Raw genomic sequence first — 22792 nt, 5'->3', positions numbered from 1 at the left:
AAACCGGAGCACCCGGAGGAAACCCACGCGGAGAACATGCAAACTCCACACAGAAAGGCCCTCGCCAGCCCCGGGGCTCGAACCCGGACCTTCTTGCTGTGAGGCGACAGCGCTAACCACTACACCACCATGCCACCCACCATAGGTTATCATTAAGCTAAAGCTCACATTATGCTTAGAGAAAAATGGAAATGTTTTGAATATTGTTTGGATGATGGAGTACACGCCAACATTGTAGCCTGTGCTAGGCAAAACAGCATGCTACAAACTATACACAGCAATGGGTAAGCTGTAGCTTAAAAAGCAAAACTCAGCAGCTCATCTTTGTTAGTTAACCCCCCCCCCACACACACACACACACTCTTGGTATACCATTCTAATACTGGATAGGACCAACATTGTTGGATGGATAAGCAGGTGTTCAGCTGTTCCTTATAACGTGACCACTTAGTTGTGTGTCCCTGATGAACTGGTGACCAAGTGTAGCTAGCAGGCAGCTTGCATGTAAAAAGGCTACAGACAACATATTGTAATTTAAGGTCTTTATTTAATTAACCCACCAATAGAAAAGCTTTACGATCATAATCCATACGCACCATACACAAAAAAAATTTGGATTTCAAAATATTGCAGAATTTCCAGAAAAAGGAATAGGCACTTAAACTAAATCATACCATGGCCAAAATATTAGTCTTTGATTGGCTGGCAGCTCTCTTTATTTACTTGTAATATTAGGATAGCTTTAAAGTAATGGTCCAGTCACATATTTACCAACAGTTTGACATCAATGCTCCTGATATTTGTTACCATGGCCATATGTTGGAATGCAATACTTTCAGCATATAAAAAAAGAATTACACTAATTTGCATATTATGTAATTATTTATAGGCTAGAGTGCAGGTCAAGGATTGAATTAAAAGCAACGAACAGAATAATGTAATGCCCACAGAAATGTAACCACAAGTTACAATGGAAATCTATGGATAGGAATGGAATGTTGGCTTTTCATTGGGTTATAAGGAAGCAAAATATACAAACAAAGCCAGCACTGTTTAAAGGCAGGTAGGGTGGCCATGGTATAACTGATAATGCCTGCAAAAGCACTGAAATATTATAAAAACAACAGTCTTTAGCTTGTCCATTATTTTTTTGGATATTGAGAAGCTTCACTGGGCATTAATCTTACATAAAACAGGCACTTTTGAACGAATGAATATACGTTCCACTGTATATGAATTTAAACATTTTCCAGCCTCTTGGCTTACGTGACTTTGGCATACGTGGATACAAAAAGATCACAATACAGTCATACAGTTTGGAGCCCAAGTCTAGGAAAAAGACAATCAGCTAAAGGACAGAAGAAGGAACTGAACAGAAAATACTATAATGCCACAGCTGGCACAAAGGTCAAAGGACCAATACAATGAAAGCACTTAGACAAAATATCAATTCCCAAGGCAACAGGATGGTAAAGAAACAAACTTATTTATATTTAATCATTTTAGTTTTATAGGCTCCTTGTGCTTTTCACTCTGGGGAAAGTGTTCCAAATAAAAGCCAATGCCATGAGAAAAATGTACCCATAAGAGCAAAAAGATAATACTAGTTGTCCAATTTACTGCCTTGTATTGTGCATTGTACTTGGCTTTGGTGTATGAACAAAGCAAAGCTTTAGGTGATTAATAATGATCTTTTGCAGATATGATACGGAGATGCAAAAAAAGAAGGAAAAAACCCTCTCTCTAGCTCAATTTACTCATTCATAGCTACATTACAGAGGAACAGGCACTCTGAAACAGGAGCAGGTTGATCATCTAAATAATTCACTCGGAGTTAGAAGAGACCATGCGCGCGCACACGCACGCTTTTGCATTTACTGTAGTTGGTCTCATTAAAGGGAAACATAGTTTTGGTCTACAGGAATGATTTCTCTCATGACATGCATTATAGCCTTATTCAGACCACTCATCATCATCAAACTCTGAGGAATCATCCTCAGAATCACTGCACTCCACAGCGATACGGCGAGACAAGATAGCTGCCACATCATTGCCCACGAAGTCTCTCTTCTCCTGCTCCCTCTGCTCCTCCACCTTACGTAGGTTAAAGCCTAGACACACAGTAATTTGAATAAGTCATTACACAACACATTTATTGACAATACAGAAAATCAAGAAGTCTTAACTCAGCCATATACATTTTTCCTCCAAGAGTTTTCAATTCTCGTCATCACTCAAGTCCTGAAGAGGTAATATGAGAAGCAGCTTCTGTTCTTTAAAAGCAGGTGTTGTGAGGAAGGTGTTCATGGCCCATGTCTGAACCAAACCAAAGAGTGGTTTCTGCTAGTTCATAATTCGCAGAACTACTCTAGTTGCCCACATCCATGAGATACTGGGGCAGACCAATGACCGTAAAAAAACATGGACAGGTTAACGACTTGAAAAAGTGGCACAACCACAGGTCTAGCACCCCTGTTAGCTGGCTGCAGTATGATGTATAGCACCGTCCTGGCTCCAAATTTGACAACATGGAGAAGAATTCTGGCTTCATTTCTATACAATGGAAAGCAGTGGCGGCTGGTAGTCTTTCAAACAGGGGAGGCTGGTCGGTTACGATATTTCCAGATTTTAAAAAGAAAAAATGCATAAATTTTGCCCATACTCTTGCCTCTGATCTGGCTGATTGTTGGCAGGGTCATAAACTGTGAAATAACAGGTTCTTTTGGCCCATTAGCCTACTGTCCAATATACATGATGGTGGTGTTGGGGGGGGGGGGGGGTATATTTTAAATTTTAAAATTGTGGCATGTTGTTTAAAAATTTACCTCGACTGTGTTTTTGTTTAAAAATGTTTTCCAAATTGTAGCGGTGTTTAATTCATATCCAGAAAAACATATATTCCAATATAATATACTCAGCATAAGCATTTTAAATAGATTCTATATTTTTGGTCCATCCATGACATATTACTAAAGTAGCCTATTTACTGTTGTTGATGTGGGTCACTTGCTGTTAGCCAATTCACTTTCTCGTACCAGGAGAGCTGAAAGGAACGAGTATTATTCCCTACCTTTTTCACCAAGTCAATTTGAGGCGTTGGTCTACCCTGCTCTTTAATTTTAAATTTTTCCTCGAAAGGAAGACTGGCAAATGGCTTCGCCAAAATTAAATCAACAATGCTTGGCATCCGTGAGCAGCTTTCTTGCTAGCTGACTAGCCCCCTCAAGTTCAAGTTCAGTAATAAACAAATAAACAAAATTTCTGGAACTAAGATAGCAAACTTGACAGCACTATATTTACACTTTATTTACAGTGAAAATATATACAAACTAAAAAAGCTGGTAAAAACCGTATGTAATGAATGAAATCGAAATGTAAGCCGATCTCTTACAATACACCACAGCACTTGCGAATCTGCATGGGACTGAACTGATGTTGCCAGATACTGCTGACGTTATCCAGCCCAAAATATGTTCAAAACCCACCAAAATGCACTAAATTCGGCAGGAAACCGCCCAATCTGGCAACACTGTACCGCTGCCTGTCTATAGTTGAAACGAGCTGTCAATCAAAGAAAATATCCAGCCGCTTTCACCAATCACCAGTCTCCTCGCGGAAACTGCCATGTCCCTCCCATGTGAGGCTCGGAGTCCGTGGGCGGGTGTTTTCGCAGTATTTGTCCAATAACCATCTTGCATTTTGAGATTGAAAAGCGCAGAGCTCCCAAATGCCGTTGAAGTCCACTGAGGCTGGGAGTCCGTGAGACTCCGTGGGCAGGCATTTTCGCAGTATTTGTCCAATAATCGTCTTGCATTTTGAGATTGACAAGCACATAGCTCCCAATCCACTGAGGCTGGGCTGCATCGCGCTGTCACGAGGGGGAAAAACTCACACACACATTAGGCGAACTGGAGAAAGTTATAACGGAATGATTTCGCACTGTAGTTGGGTTGAGCACATGTATTTCTATGATTCTGGATCTGAAATAGCAAATGTTATAAGGTCGGCTATAACATAAGCCTAGCACAATTCATCCTACACGATGTTCGTCATTTTTAGGAGGAGGCTGAGCCTCCCTCGTTGTCTTAGAGCAATCGCCCGTGATGGAAAGGCATAGAGCCACACCACCCCTTTTTTTATTTTTTTAAATTAAAAACAGTCATTGGAACAGACAATACTGATACACAGCACTTTAAAAAGTTCTCCCCCAATTTCTTTAGTGAAAGGTAATTGTAAACTATAGAATTATACCAATTCATTCATTTATCCAAAAACACTGCATTGATGGCACGAGAAATAATTATGAGGAACTGTTCACCACATTAAAATATTTATTTTAAAGTCTAAAAATCAAAAATCACAATTTGTGGGGAAGACTGCAAGTCGCAGATGGTAATTATTACCATGCTGGACAGTAGCTTTTATTTTTGAGAATAAACAAAAGCTCAGTCTGCTCCATTCTGTGAAACATTAGTACATTAGAGCCAAAACATGGTATACCTGGTCGTCAATATTAAGAGAAACTGCATCCTCAACTCCAATACTTTAAAAGAAAGACTAACAGAAACTGAAGAGCTGTCCCAGTTGCATTTGTTGTATGGAGTGTTGCATGTTAATTACAATACATGCAACTGTACTGTGAGAGGATCATTCAGAATGTAATGTTTCAGACATAAATTCAGCCCTTATAGCAGACATGTGCTAAAACATGATTATGGTCAGTCTGGCTATTGATTTTACTCCCCACAACCCTCACCTTGAGCATACATTAGCTCTGGTGTTTAAAAAGAACATATGATAAAATGGTACTTAATTACTGAGGAGTGAGATACTGTGTAACCTGGTGGTCATGTGTACTTTGACAAAAATAGCAGCAACTCTGCTTTCCTGCACAGAAACTGACATTTTAAAAATGACATTAGGCGAAATGGCTCACAGGATTCTAGAGCATTTCTTGGAACAAGTGTCAAAAGTATCAAAGTTAATGTCATGGATTCATGAAGCGGAGTAGAACGCTACCCTCATGGAGAATGACCTCAGTAACAAAAATAACCCTTTCATGCATGGAGGTCACTACAGTGGACAGCTAAGTGTTATTTTGTATAGGCATGGGTTTTAAGATCAAAGCTACATGCTCATCTCTTCAAAGAAGGTTACTCAAAGCACCATAGATCACTGGCAAGTAATTATAATTGCAACAAAAGATATCTTGAACAAAGATGGCTGACTACTTCAAAATCATTAATTACTCAGGAAAAGACTCTTGCAAATGAATAAAATGATCATAGAAAGTAACAAGTAAGTAAATATATTGTAATGTTTTTCAAATTTGTGTGTAAGCAGCAAATTATGATAACCATTTGTTTACTAAACTGGCATCATACATCCTGTTAATATTGCTAATTAACACCCAGGTTATAACATGCGTGCATATTTTGGTGAAAATGCTTATTGTATTTTTTTAAATCTTATTTTTGCTCTGCAAATAAGTCTTTCATTTATGTTTCCATACTTTACAATGTGTTCAAGAAAGACCTCCTGACTTTTTTTTTACCTTTATTATTGGTTAGGACAGTGTAGAGACAGGAAATGAGCGGGAGAGAGAAACGGGGAGGGATCGGGGAATGACCTCGGGCCGGAATCGAACCCGGGTCCCCAGATTTATGGTATGGCGCCTTATCCACCTGACCCACGACGCCCCCCCAGACCTCCGACCTTTTACTTAAAAATAAACCCCTCACCTTTACAATTTTTTATTTAAACCCCCTACCCCCACAAAACAACCCTTGAGTCAGGTTGATATAATTCATAACTCATTCTTCATATGTTAGAGCACATCTGAGTGACTGGATGTAGGAGTACAGAGGTGAAATTTCAACGTACCTTGGCGAATAGCTGCCAGGAGATCGCTGCGGCCATCGCTGACGGGGGCAGGTTGAGGCTTGGGGGCAGAGGCAGCTGAGAGCCCACCTGAAGGGGGAGGGGGAGGAGCTGATGAAACAAAGGAGGGTGGTGGTGGGCCTGGGGGTGGAGGGGGTGGAGGTGGAGGAGGGGGTCCAGCCCCACCAGGAGGAGGGGGTGTAGATGGAATACTGGGAGCCATGGGTGGTGGTGGAGGAACAGAGGGAGAAATGGAGGCAAAAGCAGTAGGAGAGGGAGGAGAATCAAATGCTGAGGGAGGTGGGGGTGGAGTCATCCCCATGGGCGGGGGAGGAGGTGGGGCGACAGGTGGCGCCACTGAAGGACGGCCAGGAGGAGAGGTTGCCATTGATGGAGGAGCTGGAGGAGGATGGGTAGGGCTTAAAATGCTAACTGGTCTCTGGGGTGAGGTTCCATATGACACATCATTACACCTGCAAGAAAACAAGCATTAAATCACAGACCAACATTCCTCATAACCATTAACTGTGATCACTGTTGGTGATCACAAATAAATCTTACGTCATATCTGGGGGAGGTGGTGGCAGGAAACCTTCATCATCCAACAACGGAGGTGGGAGAGGAGAGCCAGGATCGTAACTGTAGGAAGCAGTGCTTTGGTCTAGTCCCTCAGAGTCTATCGTACCCATGTCATCACCTGACCCAATGCTGCCATTGAGCACATCCTTAGAATGACTAAAAATGCACGGACAATTATGAGTTTACATGAAGACTCCAACTAAAATGCAGTCACTCCAGTCCTGTACTTTCACTTACCCAGAGTCCGATTTAGGGACAACAAACTCCTCTCCCATCTTTCGACGTTCCCATTCCTCTTTACGCGTTTTGATCTTGCGAGGGTTCAGGTTGCTCCGGTTGGGATTTTCTCGCTTTTCTTTCTGCACTCACATGCACACAAGTTAACAATTTTTTAAAAAATGACCTGCTATAATGCTAACCAATTAAACGGAGGTTCTCATAAGTTTCTAGTCTCACCCTATGTTTCCGTTTTTCTTTCATGATGTCTTTGGTGTCTTGTAGCATCTGCTCTTTCCATAGATCAAAGAAATAGGATGGGTCAGTGTAGAATTTAAGTGCCTCCTTTCCATCCTCCCTGTGACAAATACAAGAATAAATTTAGACCGGGAACTAATGTTTTTATCTAGAAATACCAGGATGATCTGACTTGTTACAATGATGGGCATTTGCAGACACTAGGCTTGTACTATAACATTGTCCCTGTACAATATTACAGTGCTACGATATCCAATGATTAATATTGCCAATTATATTACCAGGCCAGCCATCCATTACACATTTTGTATAGGAGCACCACGAAAGCATCAGAGTGCACTAGTGTTAAACAGTAAATGGTTAATGTTTTGGTGCACTGCATTATGGGTACCATAGTTTGGGAAAGGGTTGAAGCTATGAGTGTGTGAACTTTAGAGAGACGGGATCTTCCATATTTTGCCTGTCAGTGGAAGATTTTTTTTTTTTTTAGCAGCACTAACGCATTGTGAAGGGGGACCTGAAAATACAAAAATTACCCCAAAGTGGCAGACTGCTTAACGTGTTCCAGGTGTAAACAAAGGGCCCGTGGACCATGGTCTGCTAGTTGAACCCTAGTAAGAGTTATTACTCAAAAATGCACCAAAAGAGTATCCTGGTCATCCTCAATAAAATGGCAGATGAGCCAAATTACATGTGAATATGTAATAGTGTTTTGAACTCTCATGTTAAGGCACTCCCGGGAAGCCCCACCTCCTTCCCCTTTTTTCTCCCAATGCATGCAACACTTTCTGCAAAGGTAAATGGAAAATGTTTCAAGTTCATTAATGTGAAATATGATCTGTTAGTGTCTGACTTGGCTAATATTAGTCAAGCTTATATTTAACATCAATTTATTATGTTTAGGAAAAATGTCACTGAAACACTTTGGCCAACATGGCTCTTTCCTTTTACCACTGAAAGAAGAAAAAGGACAAAGATTTGACCCAAAAAGATGAAATATGCCTACAACAAAGTGTTATATTTAACATTTGATAAAACATTAATGATCAATAAAAAGCTATTACATATGCTACTGCCCAACGCCGAGTTGCATCAACAGACTAAATATGCCATGTCAACATCAGACAACCACTTTCTAAAAGTATTACTGCAGAATCACTTAACCACAAACTCAACTGGATGGTTAAGAGTAATACCAAACTGCACAACTAGTAATATTACACCTCTCTATTGCATTCATTGATGCATTCACTTACAATTTAATTTACTTACTGTACTGACTACATAGTCATTTTGTGGCTAATATTTTATGAATCAATAAGTGAAATGTAGCATTAAGCACTGTTATACAACTAATGAAGGGTTTCGTAATGTTATGTCCATGAAAATGTCAGGAGCAATATACTGTGAGAATGTGCAGCTTGGAATAGATCGTTGTTTTTCACACCATGCCAGCATCAAGGGCTACAGTGGATATTTATATATTTAAAAAAAAAATCCTCTATCATTTTAATGGGGTGTGTACACTTTTTTTTTTTTATATAAAGTGTGCACACTGCGTTAAAATGATAGAGGATTTAAAAAAAAAAAAAACAACCCACACACACGAAAAACCTACGAGACCATGATTAAATAATTTCAAGACTTTTCCCACCTTTAATGTGACTTATAACCTGTACAATTCAGTTGAAAAATCTGTTAGGGGAGGGGAGAGGAGGGGAAAAAAAAAAAAAAAAACTCCCAAAAGCATGTGGGCAAATGTGTTATGGTCTGATGAAACCAAGGTAGAACTTTTTGGCCACAATTCCAAAAGGTATGTTTGGCACAAAAACACCACTGCACATCACTAAAACACCACCATACCCACAGTGAAGCATGGTGGTGGCATCATGTTTTGGGGTTGTTTTTCCTTCAGCTGGAACAGGGGCTTTAGTCAAGGTGGAAGGAATTATGAACAGTTCTAAACAGTCAATTTTGGCCCAAAACCTTTCGGCGTCTGCTAAAAAGCTGAAGATAAAGAGGAATTTCATCTTTCAGCACAACAATAACCCTCCCAAAAAAGTTTTGGAATGGCCCAGCCAGAGCCCAGACCTAAATCCAATTGAAAATCTGTGGGCTGACCCGAAGAGGGCTGTGCACAAGAGATGCCCTCGCAATCTGACAGACTGGGAGCGCTTTTGCAAGGAAGAGTAGGCAAATATTGCCAAGTCTAGATGTGGCAGGCTGATAGACTCCAACCCAAAAAGACTGAATGCTGTAATTAAATCAAAAAGGTGCTTCAACAAAGTATTAGTTTAAGGGTGTGCACACTTATGCAACCATCTTCTTGTACTTTTTTTTTTTTTTTTTATGTTTCCTCCCCCAACAGATTTGTTTTTCAATTGAATTGTACAGGTTATAGGTCACATTAAAGGTGGGAAAAGTTTTGAAGTTATTTATTGTGGGGTTTTTTTTTTTACACATCAGAAAAACCTATTTTAACAGGGTATGTACACTTTATATCCACTGTACAGTTATGGCAGAAGCAAGGATGCAAATAAATCTACACAAATACACAAATTAAAATTCAAATAAAACAATTAAATGAGATGTTAAATAGTTTAAAAAAGGATTCAAAACATGCAAAATAAAATATTCCATATTGAGCAAGTTAAGAATCTAAATCCATCGGAGATAAAAACTCAAATTCTTTCTGGTGACACCTTATTAAATACCTCTATAAAAGACCTTACTGAAGAGTGCAATTTATAATAAAATAATATCCAGCAAACCCCGTAATAATTGTTTCAAGGCACGACATATTAAATATAAACTGTATACCTGTAGACGCTGAGGATGCTGAGTGGTGGTGGCTTGTTGCAGGTTTGGTACGTCTCCTGCACCGGCTGAGGCAGGGAAGGCCGAGTAAAGAGCTGTTGATCCTGAATCAGATTAGAACGGAAAGCTTTGCGAGTGGTGATTGCCTGCAGTGAAACTAGAGGCAACAAAACAACAAGCCAACAATGAGGAAGCAGAAAATAATGCAAACATTTGAGATAATCAAGAATAAAAACACTATAGTAGGGGAACATGGACAAGCATCCATTATTATCCATGACAAACAAACCAACTCCTGATGATCTGGCCATGATGGCATTCATTTAACATAGCAACAGACACACTTATGGTTTGCCAATATTTGAAGAATACGACAGCATGACGTGTTGTACAGTTGCAATTGCAGTACATTCAGACAATCCTGCTCCTCTTACCCTCTTCCTCTTTGGGGTCCAACTGGGTGACTTTGACCTGAAGTTTGTCCACTCTTTCACCAAGGGTATTCACCCTATCTGCAAACATACTGGCCTGGACAAACAACTCTCCAAAGATATCCTCTGCAAACCTGCCTGTGATATAAAACAGATGTACAAAGTCAGTTATAGCACCATAGTCCACCTAATATTACCAAAACACACACTCACTGAGGGAACCGAGTTGGCGGATGATGTTCGCCAGTGTGACGTTGGTCACACACTCCAGCTCACTCCTCACTGACTTGGGCAGGGTCTCACGGCACAGGTGCCGCGGCTCGATATTCCGCATCACCAAAGGCATGATGATAAATCGGTGACTCTCCTCCCTGAAAACAGGAAACACCACAAGAGAATGAATGCCACATTCACTTCAGCCGTGTTGCTCTTTCCACTGCATGTTTCAAATCCTTTTTTCTGCTCATTCTTTGTGGACACTGCGCCCACAGACTTGCTCGTTTTTCCGATCACATGGCCACATGTACATATCCAGCTCATTTATAAAACACACCCAAACTGTCTGATGCAAAGCAGAACCAAAACTGCTGTACATCGTTCCTTTTAAATGCAGCTGGCATCCATTATTTTAGCAGCAAGTCTTCTTCAGGGAACAATGTGTACATGTGTGTAAGGCATCAGCCAATGCATTTCCCTGCAGAGCTTAAAGCAAAATAAAGGGAATAAAAGCTCCCCTTTCCAACACAATGTTACTCTACACAGAGAAACACAGATATCGTCTGATTACATAGCTGCTTTCCCAGGTGAAATAAATTTTGCTACAAAAGCCTTTTTAGAAGCCAATAATATTTCCCAACCAGAAGATTAGGCCAATTATGTTGCCTTTGACTTCCAGCCACAACTGTGTGATATCAGTGAGATTTGCCAAATGATGCAGCAAAATATACAGCTGAAATACGAGGGGGGTGGTCCCTTCTGAATATTTATTGTTATACATGTTTAAACTAAAATTGGTCACATTTTTATATTATAAAATAGTATAGCATTTCTAACCTCTCCCTACTGAAGATGGGGACCATCTAAAATGTTTTGATATAGATGTTCGAGTGTTTTAATACAACTGGTCATGTCCAAAATAAAACACCGCACAGATGCATGAAAATATGTTGCAGAAAATACTTGGAAGATAAGGATACTTTAAGTGACCAGAATAGTATGACGTGAGGAAAGGAAAGAAACACTCAGTGAATACAAGGTTACACAGCCCTCAGCTTTTCCTGGTTATTTCTAGACGAGGTAATTGGAGCTTGTCCTTGTTAAAATGCAGAAGTTGTTCTGCTGTTAACAGCAAATTTTAATTAAAGTGAAAAATAGAATAAAGGAAGCTGGACAGTAATTCTGTTTACAGGTGACAGACAAGTTTGTATCCAAGTGAGAATCTCCCTCTCTCCCTCAGGCATTTAGCTAATGAGTGCAGTGAATCGCTGGTGTCACTCCGCTGACAAATAATACATTCGGTTAGATTTAGTGATTTATACACAATACATCTGTATGGAAACAGCTAAATGGCACTTAGACTACTGTGACTATTGGCCCTTTTCCACTACCCTTTTTCAGCTCACTTCAGCTCACTTCAGCCCAACACGGCTCGCGTTTCGACTACCAAAAACCAGCACGACTCGGCTCGCTTCAGCCCTGCTTAGCCCCTAAAACTCGCACGGTTTTGGAGTGGGGCTGAAGCGAGACAAACCGAGCCGAGTGAGGCTGGGGGCGTGAGCAGACACTCCCCTGTGCACTGATTGGTGAGGAGGAGTGTCCTCACATGCCCACACACGCCCCGCGAGCACGCTGGGATCTGTAAACACCGCAAACCCGGAAGAAGAATAATTACGAATTACGAGAATTTCTGAAGCCTTATGCGCCTCGCCTCATCTATACGCTCTTGCCAGTATCTGTTGGCGTTGTCGGTGACAACAAGCCACAGCACCAAGACCAGCAACACTAACGACTCCATGTCCTCCATGTTTATTGTTTACTATCCGGGTCGTGAGACTACCGCTTAAAAGCTCACTGAATCAGTGACTTACAGAGCATCGTGGACGAGTTCGCGGAGCGCAAGGCTCGTCGTATGCCCTTCAAATAATGCGCGCAGTAGGCTATTGATGTTTTATTATGAGCCATGTACAGTATGTCGCCTAATGTTTTTTTGTTTCTGAGTTACATGTTCGTTTGAAGGACTTAATGTACAAAATAACATAGTTGCACCCCGTAGTGTTGAAATTGGTAAACACGGGGGCGTCGTGGCTCAGGTGGTTAAGGCGCTATACCATGAATGCGGGCGACCCGGGTTCGATTCCGGCCCGAGGTCATTTCCCGATCCCTTCCCGTCTCTCTCTCTCCCGCTCATTTCCTGTCTCTACACTGTCCTATCCAATAAAGGTGCAAAAAGCCCAAAAAAATATCTTAAAAAAAAAAAAAAGAAATTGGTAAACACAGTGCATTCAGTGAGGTTTGCACCGCCCTCCTTTTATTTCTGACTCTTCCTGTCACCGTTGCAACCTCTGAGCGCTTATTCGTATGCCCTTCAAATAATGTGCGCAGTATAGGCTATTGATGTTTTATTATGAGCCATGTACAGAGTTACATGTTCGTTTGAAGGACTTGATGTACTAAATAACATAGTTGCACCCGGTAGTGTTGAAATTGGTAAACACCGCAGTTGGGGACATTTTGTAGCCTAAAATGATGTTATGATAAGCTTTAATAAAGGGCCCGGTCATTTGCCCCGCCCCCGGCCCGGCTCTGACTTGTTCCGCCACTGTCACTGATGTCACTGTTTGCGCTGCTTAACGACATCACGTGACGTCCACCCACTTTCGCTAACTCCACCCAATGTGTCCACCCACTTCCAGCCAGCACGGTTCAGCGCGGTTGTAGTCGAAATGCAACTCCAACAGCCCCGCTCAGCTCGACTCGGCTCAGCCGCGTTTGTAGTGGAAAAGCGGCATATGTAATCAAAAAAATAAATCAATAAATGGCTGTTTACGTGAAATCTGGTTGACTCTAAACTGGACTTGGCGGATTCAAAATGCCAGTCTAGCACTCCGGAATCTAACATGAAAATGCTCATCATGGCCCTGATAAGTATAATTGGGCATTTTAGACATCCTGAATCCAAACTCCGGGGGGTGTAAACAATTACTCTTGGCCACAGATTAACACTTTACACAAGACTGAGCATAGTCAAATAGCAAGGTTTAATTAAGCCATTTATTGATTCCCCCCCACCCCCCCAAAAAAAACCTTCCTGCTCCTCAGTAATTACAGAGTACTTCTACTTCTATCAAGATTGAGTGTTGGGAAAGGAAAAATACTAACTGTGCAACACAAGCCCCTCTAGCATTGGATTTGAGGAACAAATTTGAGGTTTTAAATAGTGTGCGCACGTGTGTGTAATGAATGTACAGATATACAGTACTGTGTGCAAGTCTTGGGCACACGCAAAGAAATGATGTAGATCAAAAATGCCTTCAAATACAATGAAATTAAATTCTCCATTAAAAGAAATCTATAAATAGCAGTAAACATTAATACACTAAAAAAGTCAATATTTGGTGCAACAACTCTGCACTTTAAAATATATAACTCTCAGGTACAATTTATTCAGTTTTATAAAGAAATTAGCTGCAAGTTTTACTGAGCATCTTGCAGAACAAGCCACTTCCCCCCCAGAGACTGTCACACTTGGCTCTTTTTTTAGAAGCAAAATCCAGTAGCATTCAATAAGGTTTATCATAAAATTAGTTTCTCACATAATATTCTACTTTCTTTACTGACATACAAACATTTTTCTGTCACGTTTAATTTGGTACACTTCTTACCATGTATCCTTAACTCAGGTGCAAGTAGGAATCATTGTATACAAAATCTTCATTTTGCTTAAGTTATTGAACTTATATAAATGTATTTTATTTTTAATTTATTATTTTTTAAGGACTATTTTATCTTCTATTTTTAGACATATTTACTTCTTCCTTGATTCAGGGGCTTGGTTGCAATTTTGAATTTCCCTCTGGGGATTAATAAAGTAATTCTGAAAACTAACGATCAGAAATCTAAAATGTTTTCGAATGACTTGATAAATGAATCAAATAAAAAATCTACAACAAAGTTTGTACTAAGACAAAATTGGGCTCTTAAGACTTTTACAGAGTATTGTATAAATAAAAATCAGTACTACAGGTCTATAAATCTGTTAATCAACAGATAATGCCACTCCTGGGTTTGGATTGAATCATATTCATATAGGAGCCATTCCACCGAATCAGTGCCATTTCTGTCCCTAGAAAATTATATGTATAAATGCACATAAAAATGTACTTTAAAATACATTTCGTTATTACGCAGAATGTCCTGCATATTGATCTGATTTCAAATTTAAGATGTATAAAATTGTAAGGCTTAATAAACTACCTAAAACACTGAAAACTAGCATGCGTTACCTGTCCTCACACTAACTTTATACTTAAGTATGAAATATGATTAAAATCCTTCAGAAACAGTATTTCTTTTGCACTGTTGTGTGACTCCATATCCTATCCATGGTTTAAATATATTTTTTCATAAGAAATCCACAATATCCTAGCTAAAATACACATTTTAGTCATGTCCCTGGGTTTTCACTCAGTCCTGTTACCCAAACATATTACCCCATCTGACAAATTTGGAACATTCCGTAAAATCACATGCTCAACAAGAAGTTATATCAGTTGTGTCTTCTGAAGGCCATGGGAAGACCAAAAGTTAGTTCTCTCATTTACTTTTCTGTATATTTGATGATTTTTTTTTTTTAGGGGCGGCACGGTGGTGTAGTGGTTAGCACTGTCGCTTCACAGTAAGAAGATCCTGGGTTCGAGCCCCGGGGCCAGCGAGGGCCTTTCTGTGTGGAGTTTGCATGTTCTCCCCGTGTCCGTGTGGGTTTCCTCCGGGTGCTCCGGTTTCCCCCACAGTCCAAAGACATGCAGGTTAGGTTAACTGGTGACTCTAAATTGACCGTAGGTGTGAATGTGAGTGTGAATGGTTGTCTGTGTCTATGTGCCAGCCCTGTGATGACCTGGCGACTTGTCCAGGGTGTACCCCGCCTTTCGCCCGTAGTTAGCTGGGATAGGCTCCAGCTTGCCTGCGACCCTGTAGAAGGATAAAGCAGCTAGAGATAATGAGATGAGATGATGATTTTTTAACTTTGACTGATACGGTCAATGTCCTGTTACTTAAATTATTTCTTAGATGATGTTTATTTTAAAAATACATATTTTTGGTAAATCACTAGAATGTGCTAAGTGTGGTCATGCTATTAGCAATGACACCATGTGGCTTAATTCCATGTATTAGCTAATCCTAGGCTAAAAACTCAGTCCTGTTACTTTCAGAGTTTTGGTAACAAGACTGAAAAAAAAAAATGCAGCCATCTTTGACTTCCAAACCTTGTAACGTAGCCTGAGGTTGACCAATACACATTTTGAATAGTTAAATGTGTGTGTTATTATAATCGGTGTTAAAGATATAACAAATTAAGTTTAATTTGGGAGTGGTACAACAAGCAAATGGCACCCATTCGGTGGACTGTCCCATATTGTACTGACAAACATTCAAGTAGCATCGTAGTTATGAAATTATATGTACTGTATATACTATATGAAAGGTTAATCCCATAAGAGGATACAGGAAAGATGCATCTACTGTTTAGGCATGTTTGATTTTTTACACGGCCAGATTCTGTGATCTAATACTTATTGTGACTGTAGTAAGTTATATAATGTGTATCATGATCAAGCATCCATGCTCTGCACACTTCAGTGTCTCTACAGCAACACTTCAGAGCAAAAAGTTACTCCAAGAGCAAAATTCGGAGGAGAAAAAGAAAAAAAAAAAACCGGAAGTGTAGTGTAGTGTATTTAATCACAATAAAACCTTCTGAACTAAGGTCACTACTTTATTATTACAGTGCTGGCAAACTCTGGAGTATCACAGCCTGCAGCTGAAATGTTAAAGCTTAGAAAATAATTCGTGTTAGATGAATGATATCCTGATGTAAAAGAGATAAATACCCTGCATGTTTAAATTACAGTCAGATCGTTATCCATGAGTTAGCTTATATTACAGTAGACATTAAAATGCGAGTCACAGCCTTCAGACATCAAATCAGGTTAAATCGTGTAGCAGAATTTACATAGAGGGGGAAAAAATCACAACTGGAGGCAAATTTTATGTCACAATAAACTATGACACAGTAAACTACTTAAAATAGCTGAGTTAATTTTATTTACTTTCAGAAAGTAAACCATCGCGGCCCACCCTAAACGTCCAGAACAGGAAGTGAGTTGTTAGCTAGTCAGGCTAGCTAGTTACACACACACAGCTGATTCAACTACTTTGTAAAAAGTGAAATATAGGAACATAAATACTCCTTACCACAGAATAAAACAGTTAGTCCTCGCTACCGAACTCTTTGCGGCTTTTAACTACCTAGCAACCTTAACATTACTTCACTTTTAGCTGCTACTTTCCAAGTCGATTAAAAAAAAAAAATGTCCGCATTTACCGTCACAAGAACTGACGGTCTCGGACAGCAAGGTCCCGGGTTTTCTAACTTTCCATTGGACGACGCGTTGGATGGAGAAACGTCATTGGGTGAGGCAGCTGTCAATTAAGCAAACAAGGGGCGGGGTTATAAATCCGGGCTCCGGGCTCCACCCGTTTAAAAACATCTGCTTGCTGAGCAGGGAGGGGCGGGGAGTGTTGTTCAGTGGGCCTGCTCTAGCACATCCAAATCCTGGCCAAATGTCTGAAATGGTTTCGCTCTGTGCATAGCTACAGATTAAGGTTAAAGCTGGGAGCAAACAAAACATGGCAGTACTCTGACACTGATCATTTTCCAGAACCAAAACATGCTTAGTTTTCGAGAGTACCAACAACACCATGGCCCTGTACTACGAACAGAGGTTAACCTACCCAGAAGTAACCCAGGGTTCCCCCGCTAAACCGGGGTTGACAAAACCTGGTTATCTTGTTTGGGGTTAAACGGTACTACGACGCCAGTTATGAAGTTGATTTGTTGAACCTGGTTTAACCTAATCAGGGTTAATGCGCGTTCACGTTAAAGGGGAGGTTATCAGCGCAAATCACCACTGTTCACAATGGCACAGTCGCCGTACTTCACGGAGGAAGAATGCGCTGTCATAATGCAAAGCTACGAGGAGTTCAAAACAACATTAAGAGCAAAATCTAACACAGCGGCTGCCAATAAGGAGGCTGTCAATAACGTGCACAGGTAGGGAGAGCTTGTAGCCGCAGCCGTTGTAGTAGAATTGTGTATATAGTAGGTTTTTCAGAAGAAAAGGTAGAAGTAAAAGCAGAAGTAGAACCAGAAGTAGAAGTAGAAGGCGGAAATATGGCGTTTGACCGACAAGATGGCGTCTGTCACAATCTGGATCGGCTGTGACGTCACATGCAAGTGCCCCATAGGATGAGAGAAAGCTTCATGATCAATCACAAGTCACAGAAAATGGTCCTTCGACGTGGCCCCAGTCATATATAGCTTGTTTAATGTCCAAAAAATCCTGAATAAAATTTGGTATGGTAAATTCATGGAGTAGCCTACTTAAGCTGATATGTGCACAGTTACGGTACATGAATTAGGATGACTGACTGTTCAGTCCCTTTGACTAAGTTGGTGTATGTCCTGTGAACATTTCAGAGGCAACAGCAGTGCCAAATGCACCTGGCAACAGGTGAAAATGAAATATAAAAACATCATTCATAATGGTAAGTGTGTGTGTGCGCGTGCGCATGCAAGCAAGCATTCATTTGCCTTTTATTTATTCAAGTTTTATCTGTTTGCCTAATAGTTCAAATTGTTTTGTATATAGTTTATAATGTTGTGGGAAAACTACTTTGCACGGATGTTCATTTAATTTATTCTATATCGTCATTTTGTTTGTTCTATTTTTGTGTATTTTATTTATTTATGTTTGTCTAGTTGTATCTATTTTTCTAATAATAATATATTTTTTGCATTAATAGTTTGTTTTTTCCTATTAAAATAATCTTGTGTTCTTGTTATAACTATCTATTTATCTGACTGTTTAGTTGTATCTATTTTTGTTACAATTTCAATATTTTTAATATAGAAAGTTTGTTTTTTTCTATTAAAATGTTCTTGTGTTATATTTATTGTAGTTGTATCTATTTTGTATCTCAGACTTAAATATTTTTGTAAAACAAGTGTTTTTCTATAAAATATTCTTGCGTTCTTGGTAACTATGTTCTTGAGTGGGTTCTTTTTTTTTTTTTTTACAGAAAAGCCGTTCTGCATGGACATTCATTGAAGCCCTCATTGTTTTTTAATGGTTATTTATGAGCATTTAGGGGTTACAATAATGTAAGTCTAGGTTGCTTTATATAAAAGGTATGTCCAGAAATATTGATGTCACTGTCTAAGCAGAGGGATCTGGCTTCTTTAGACGCTGTCTTCTTAAAACTGAATAAATATTTAAAAAGAGCCAAATGAGCCAGTCTTTTGAACGGCTCTTTTCAAAGAACGGATCACAAAGATGCGGATCCCATCAAAGAGCCATAAATCCCATCTCTAATCTGTGCTCCGATATCGCACGGGTCATCCAGGTACGCTGGCATTGTCTCTAGAGGAAATGTCGGTGGAGAGGTGGTGTTTAAAAAGGGTGTGGTTAATCGGAAACCTCGGGTTAACCAAGAACATAACCTGAGACGAGCAGGTTTGAAATGCAGCGTAAGTTGCCATGGCAGCATACCTCAGTTTGAACATAGCCAACTTTCGTAGTATGGGTTAATCGGGAAGTTACGCTGCACGTGATCAAGTTACTCTCGAAGTTACCCTGGTAAGCCAGAAAACCCGCTTCATAGTACAGGGCCCATCTCTTCAGGTGAACAGAAAATAAACTCCTAAAGAACAGAGAATAAACTATTAAGAACAGAGAATTAACTATTAAGAACAGAAAATAAACACCTAAGAATAGGAAATAAACTATTAATAACAGAGAATCAACTACTACGAACAGAAAACAATTCTTTCAACCCTAACTGATGCAGTGAGTAGCTTCTCATTTCTTAAACAATCATGTCGGAAGACATATCCTGTGGTTATGAAAAAGACGTTACTGTATTTCAGAAGAATAAAATTATTGCCCTGCATTAAGCAAAGAAAACAACTAAATTGTAAATTCAGTAATTGTTGAAATTACTGGAATTGGGTTACGAACTGTCCAACATGGGTGGCACGGTGGTGTAGTGGTTAGCGCTGTCGCCTCGCAGCAAGAAGGTCCGGGTTCGAGCCCCGTGGCCGGCGAGGGCCTTTCTGTGTGGAGTTTGCATGTTCTCCCCGTGTCCATGTGGGTTTCCTCCGGGTGCTCCGGTTTCCCCCACAGTCCAAAGACATGCAGGTTAGATTAACTGGTGACTCTAAATTGACCGTAGGTGTGAATATGAGTGTGAATGGTTGTCTGTGTCTATGTGTCAGCCCTGTGATGACCTGGCGACTTGTCCAGGGTGTACCCCGCCTTTCGCCCGTAGTCAGCTGGGATAGGCTCCAGCTTGCCTGTGACCCTGTAGAAGGATAAAGCGGCTAGAGATAATGAGATGAGATGAGATGAGATGAGATGAGACTGTCCAACACATTATTAAAATCTGGAAGGATAGTGGTGAACCATCAACTTTGTGGAAGAAATGTGGTCAGAAAACAATCTTGACTGGCTGTCATCGGAGATCACTAAAACACTTGGTGAAGATGAATCGTAAAAAATCAACAGTGGAACTCGTGGTTATGTATAATAGTGAAAGGAAGAGCATTTCCACATGCACAATGTGAGGAGAACTTATAGGATTGGATCTAAACAGCTGTGTGACCATAAGGAAGCCACTTGTTAACAAGGCTAATTGGAAGAAAAGGCCTCAATTTGCTAGGGAGCAGAAAGATTAAACAGCAAATAAGCTCACAAGAACAGGAAATAAAGTACTAAAAACAGAGAATGAACTACAACCCCAAATCAGGAAAAGTTGAGATGGTATGTTGAAATTGAAATTAAAACTGAAAACAAGGATTTATAAATAATCTTTGACCTGTATTGCACTCAAAACAACACAACAGCATATTTGATGTTTTACCTCTTGAATTGTATTATTTTTTCAATACACTTATTTCAGTATTGATTCTTGCAACACAATTTTAAAAAATTGAGACGGTAAAGCATTTACCACTTTATAATGCTGCCATTCCTTCTCACAACACTTAAAAGATGTTTTATGACTGAAGACCCCAAGTGATGAAGTGTTTCAGGTGTTATTTTGTCCCATTCTTCCTGTAAACAAATCTTAAGGTGTGCAAAAGTACGGGTTGTCCTTGTCATATTTTTTCTTTCAAAATTTGACGCACATTTTGTATTAGGGGCGGCACGGTGGTGTAGTGGTTAGCGCTGTCGCCTCACAGCAAGAAGGTCCTGGGTTCGAGCCCCAGGGCCGGCGAGGGCCTTTCTGTGTGGAGTTTGCATGTTCTCCCCGTGTCCGCGTGGGTTTCCTCCGGGTGCTCCGGTTTCCCCCACAGTCCAAAGACATGCAGGTTAGGTTGACTGGTGACTCTAAATTGACCGTAGGTGTGAATGGTTGTCTATGTCTATGTGTCAGCCCTGTGATGACCTGGCGACTTGTCCAGGGTGTACCCCGCCTTTCGCCCGTAGTCAGCTGGGATAGGCTCCAGCTTGCCTGCGACCCTGTAGAAGGATAAAGCGGCTAGAGATAATGAGATGAGATGAGATTTTGTATTAGGGACAGAGGGGACAGACACCCTCTTCCTCCACAGCCATGCCTTTGTAATGTGTTCAGAATGGGGTTTTACATTGTCTTGTTGAAATATCCCTGGAAAATATGTCATCTTCAAGGCAGCACATGTTGCTCCAAAACCCCAATGTACTTTTCTGCAATAATGCTGCCATCACAGAAGTTTAAGTTACCTTTACCAGGGGCACTGACACAACCCCATACCATGACACACCCTGGCTTTTGGACTTATTGCTGGTAACAATCTGGATACTCCTATTTGTCTTTGGTCTGGAGCACATGGCGTCCATTTCTTCAAAAAAAAAAAGACCTGGAATACTGTTTCTTCTGACCACAATACATGTACTGTGTGATGGTCCATCCCAGATGCCTGTGAGCCCAGAGAAGTCAATGGCACTTCTGGAAATAATTAACATAAGGCTTCCTTTTTAAACAATAAAGTTTTAACTGGCATTTGTGGATGTAACTCCATACTGTAGTGCTTGACAAAGGTTTGCCAAAGAAATCCTGAGCTCATGTGGTTATATCAGCTATAGATGAATGACGGTTCTTGATACTGTGCCATCTGAGGGATCAGAGATCATGGGTGTTCAGCTTAGGCTTGCGCCCTTGCCCTTCATACACAGAAATTCCTCCAGATTCCTTGAATCGTTGAATGTAGAGGGTAAAATATCCAAATCCCTTCATATCTTTCTTTGAGGAACATTGTTTTTAAACATTTCAGTAATTTTCTCACACATTTATTGACAAACTGGAGATCCTCGGCTCATCATTGCTTGTCAAAGACTAGGCCTTTCGTGGATACTGCTTTTGTACCAAATCATGATTGCAATCACCTGTTGACATCACCTGTTTCAAATCACATCATTGTTTAATTGTTTTACCTCTTTACTAGCCCTAAACTGCCTTCATCTTAACTTTTTTTGGAATGTGTTGCGGGCCTGAACCGCAGGAATAGATGGATATTAACAAATGAAATTAAGTTTTATAACATCCATCCAGGCGGCACGGTGGTGTAGTGGTTAGCGCTGTTGCCTCACAGCAAGAAGGTCCTGGGTTCGAGCCCCGGGGCCGGCGAGGGCCTTTCTGTGCGGAGTTTGCATGTTCTCCCCGTGTCCGCGTGGGTTTCCTCCGGGTGCTCCGGTTTCCCCCACAGTCCAAAGACATGCAGGTTAGGTTAACTGGTGACTCTAAATTGACCGTAGGTGTGAATGTAAGTGTGAATGGTTGTCTGTGTCTATGTGTCAGCCCTGTGATGACCTGGCGACTTGTCCAGGGTGTACCCCGCCTTTCGCCCATAGTCAGCTGGGATAGGCTCCAGCTTGCCTGCGACCCTGTAGAAGGATAAAGCGGCTAGAGATGATGAGATGAGATGAGATGAGATGAGATGAGAACATCCATCCATTATCTGTAGCTGCTTATCCTGTTCTACAGGTTCGCAGGCAAGCTGGAGCCTATCCCAGCTGACTATGGGCAAGAGGCAGGGTACACCCTGGACAAGTCACTAAGTTATCGCAGGGCTGACACAGAGACAAATAACCATTCACACTCACACCTACGGTCAATTTAGAGTCACCAGTTAACCTAACCTGCATGTCTTTGGACTGTGGGGGAAACCGGAGCACCCAGAGGAAACCTACACAGACACAGGGAGAACATGCAAACTCCGCACAGAAAGGCCCTCGTTGGCAGCTGGGCTCAAACCCAGGACCTTCTTGCTGTGAGGCAACAGTGCTAACCACTAC

General features: G+C 40.7%; 1 protein-coding gene across 1 annotated transcript; it reads right to left on the bottom strand.

Moving 5' to 3' along the window:
• Nucleotides 1-527: 527 nt before the first annotated feature.
• wasf2 (WASP family member 2) lies at nucleotides 528-16798 on the bottom strand. Its single transcript, XM_060942927.1, has 9 exons — nucleotides 16653-16798; nucleotides 10395-10552; nucleotides 10185-10319; nucleotides 9754-9907; nucleotides 6916-7033; nucleotides 6697-6818; nucleotides 6442-6615; nucleotides 5884-6353; nucleotides 528-2111 (listed from the first exon to the last, which is right to left on the bottom strand). The coding sequence occupies exons 2-9, from the start codon at nucleotides 10525-10527 to the stop codon at nucleotides 1954-1956; spliced, it is 1464 nt and encodes a 487-aa protein (XP_060798910.1). The 5' UTR covers nucleotides 10528-10552; nucleotides 16653-16798; the 3' UTR covers nucleotides 528-1953.
• Between the last annotated feature and the right edge of the window lie 5994 nt (nucleotides 16799-22792).

The sequence above is a fragment of the Neoarius graeffei genome, chromosome 16 (assembly GCF_027579695.1).
Source record: "Neoarius graeffei isolate fNeoGra1 chromosome 16, fNeoGra1.pri, whole genome shotgun sequence".
In the NCBI taxonomy this organism is placed as follows: Eukaryota; Metazoa; Chordata; class Actinopteri; order Siluriformes; family Ariidae; genus Neoarius; species Neoarius graeffei.
This window is presented reverse-complemented; position numbering and strand designations above follow the sequence as displayed.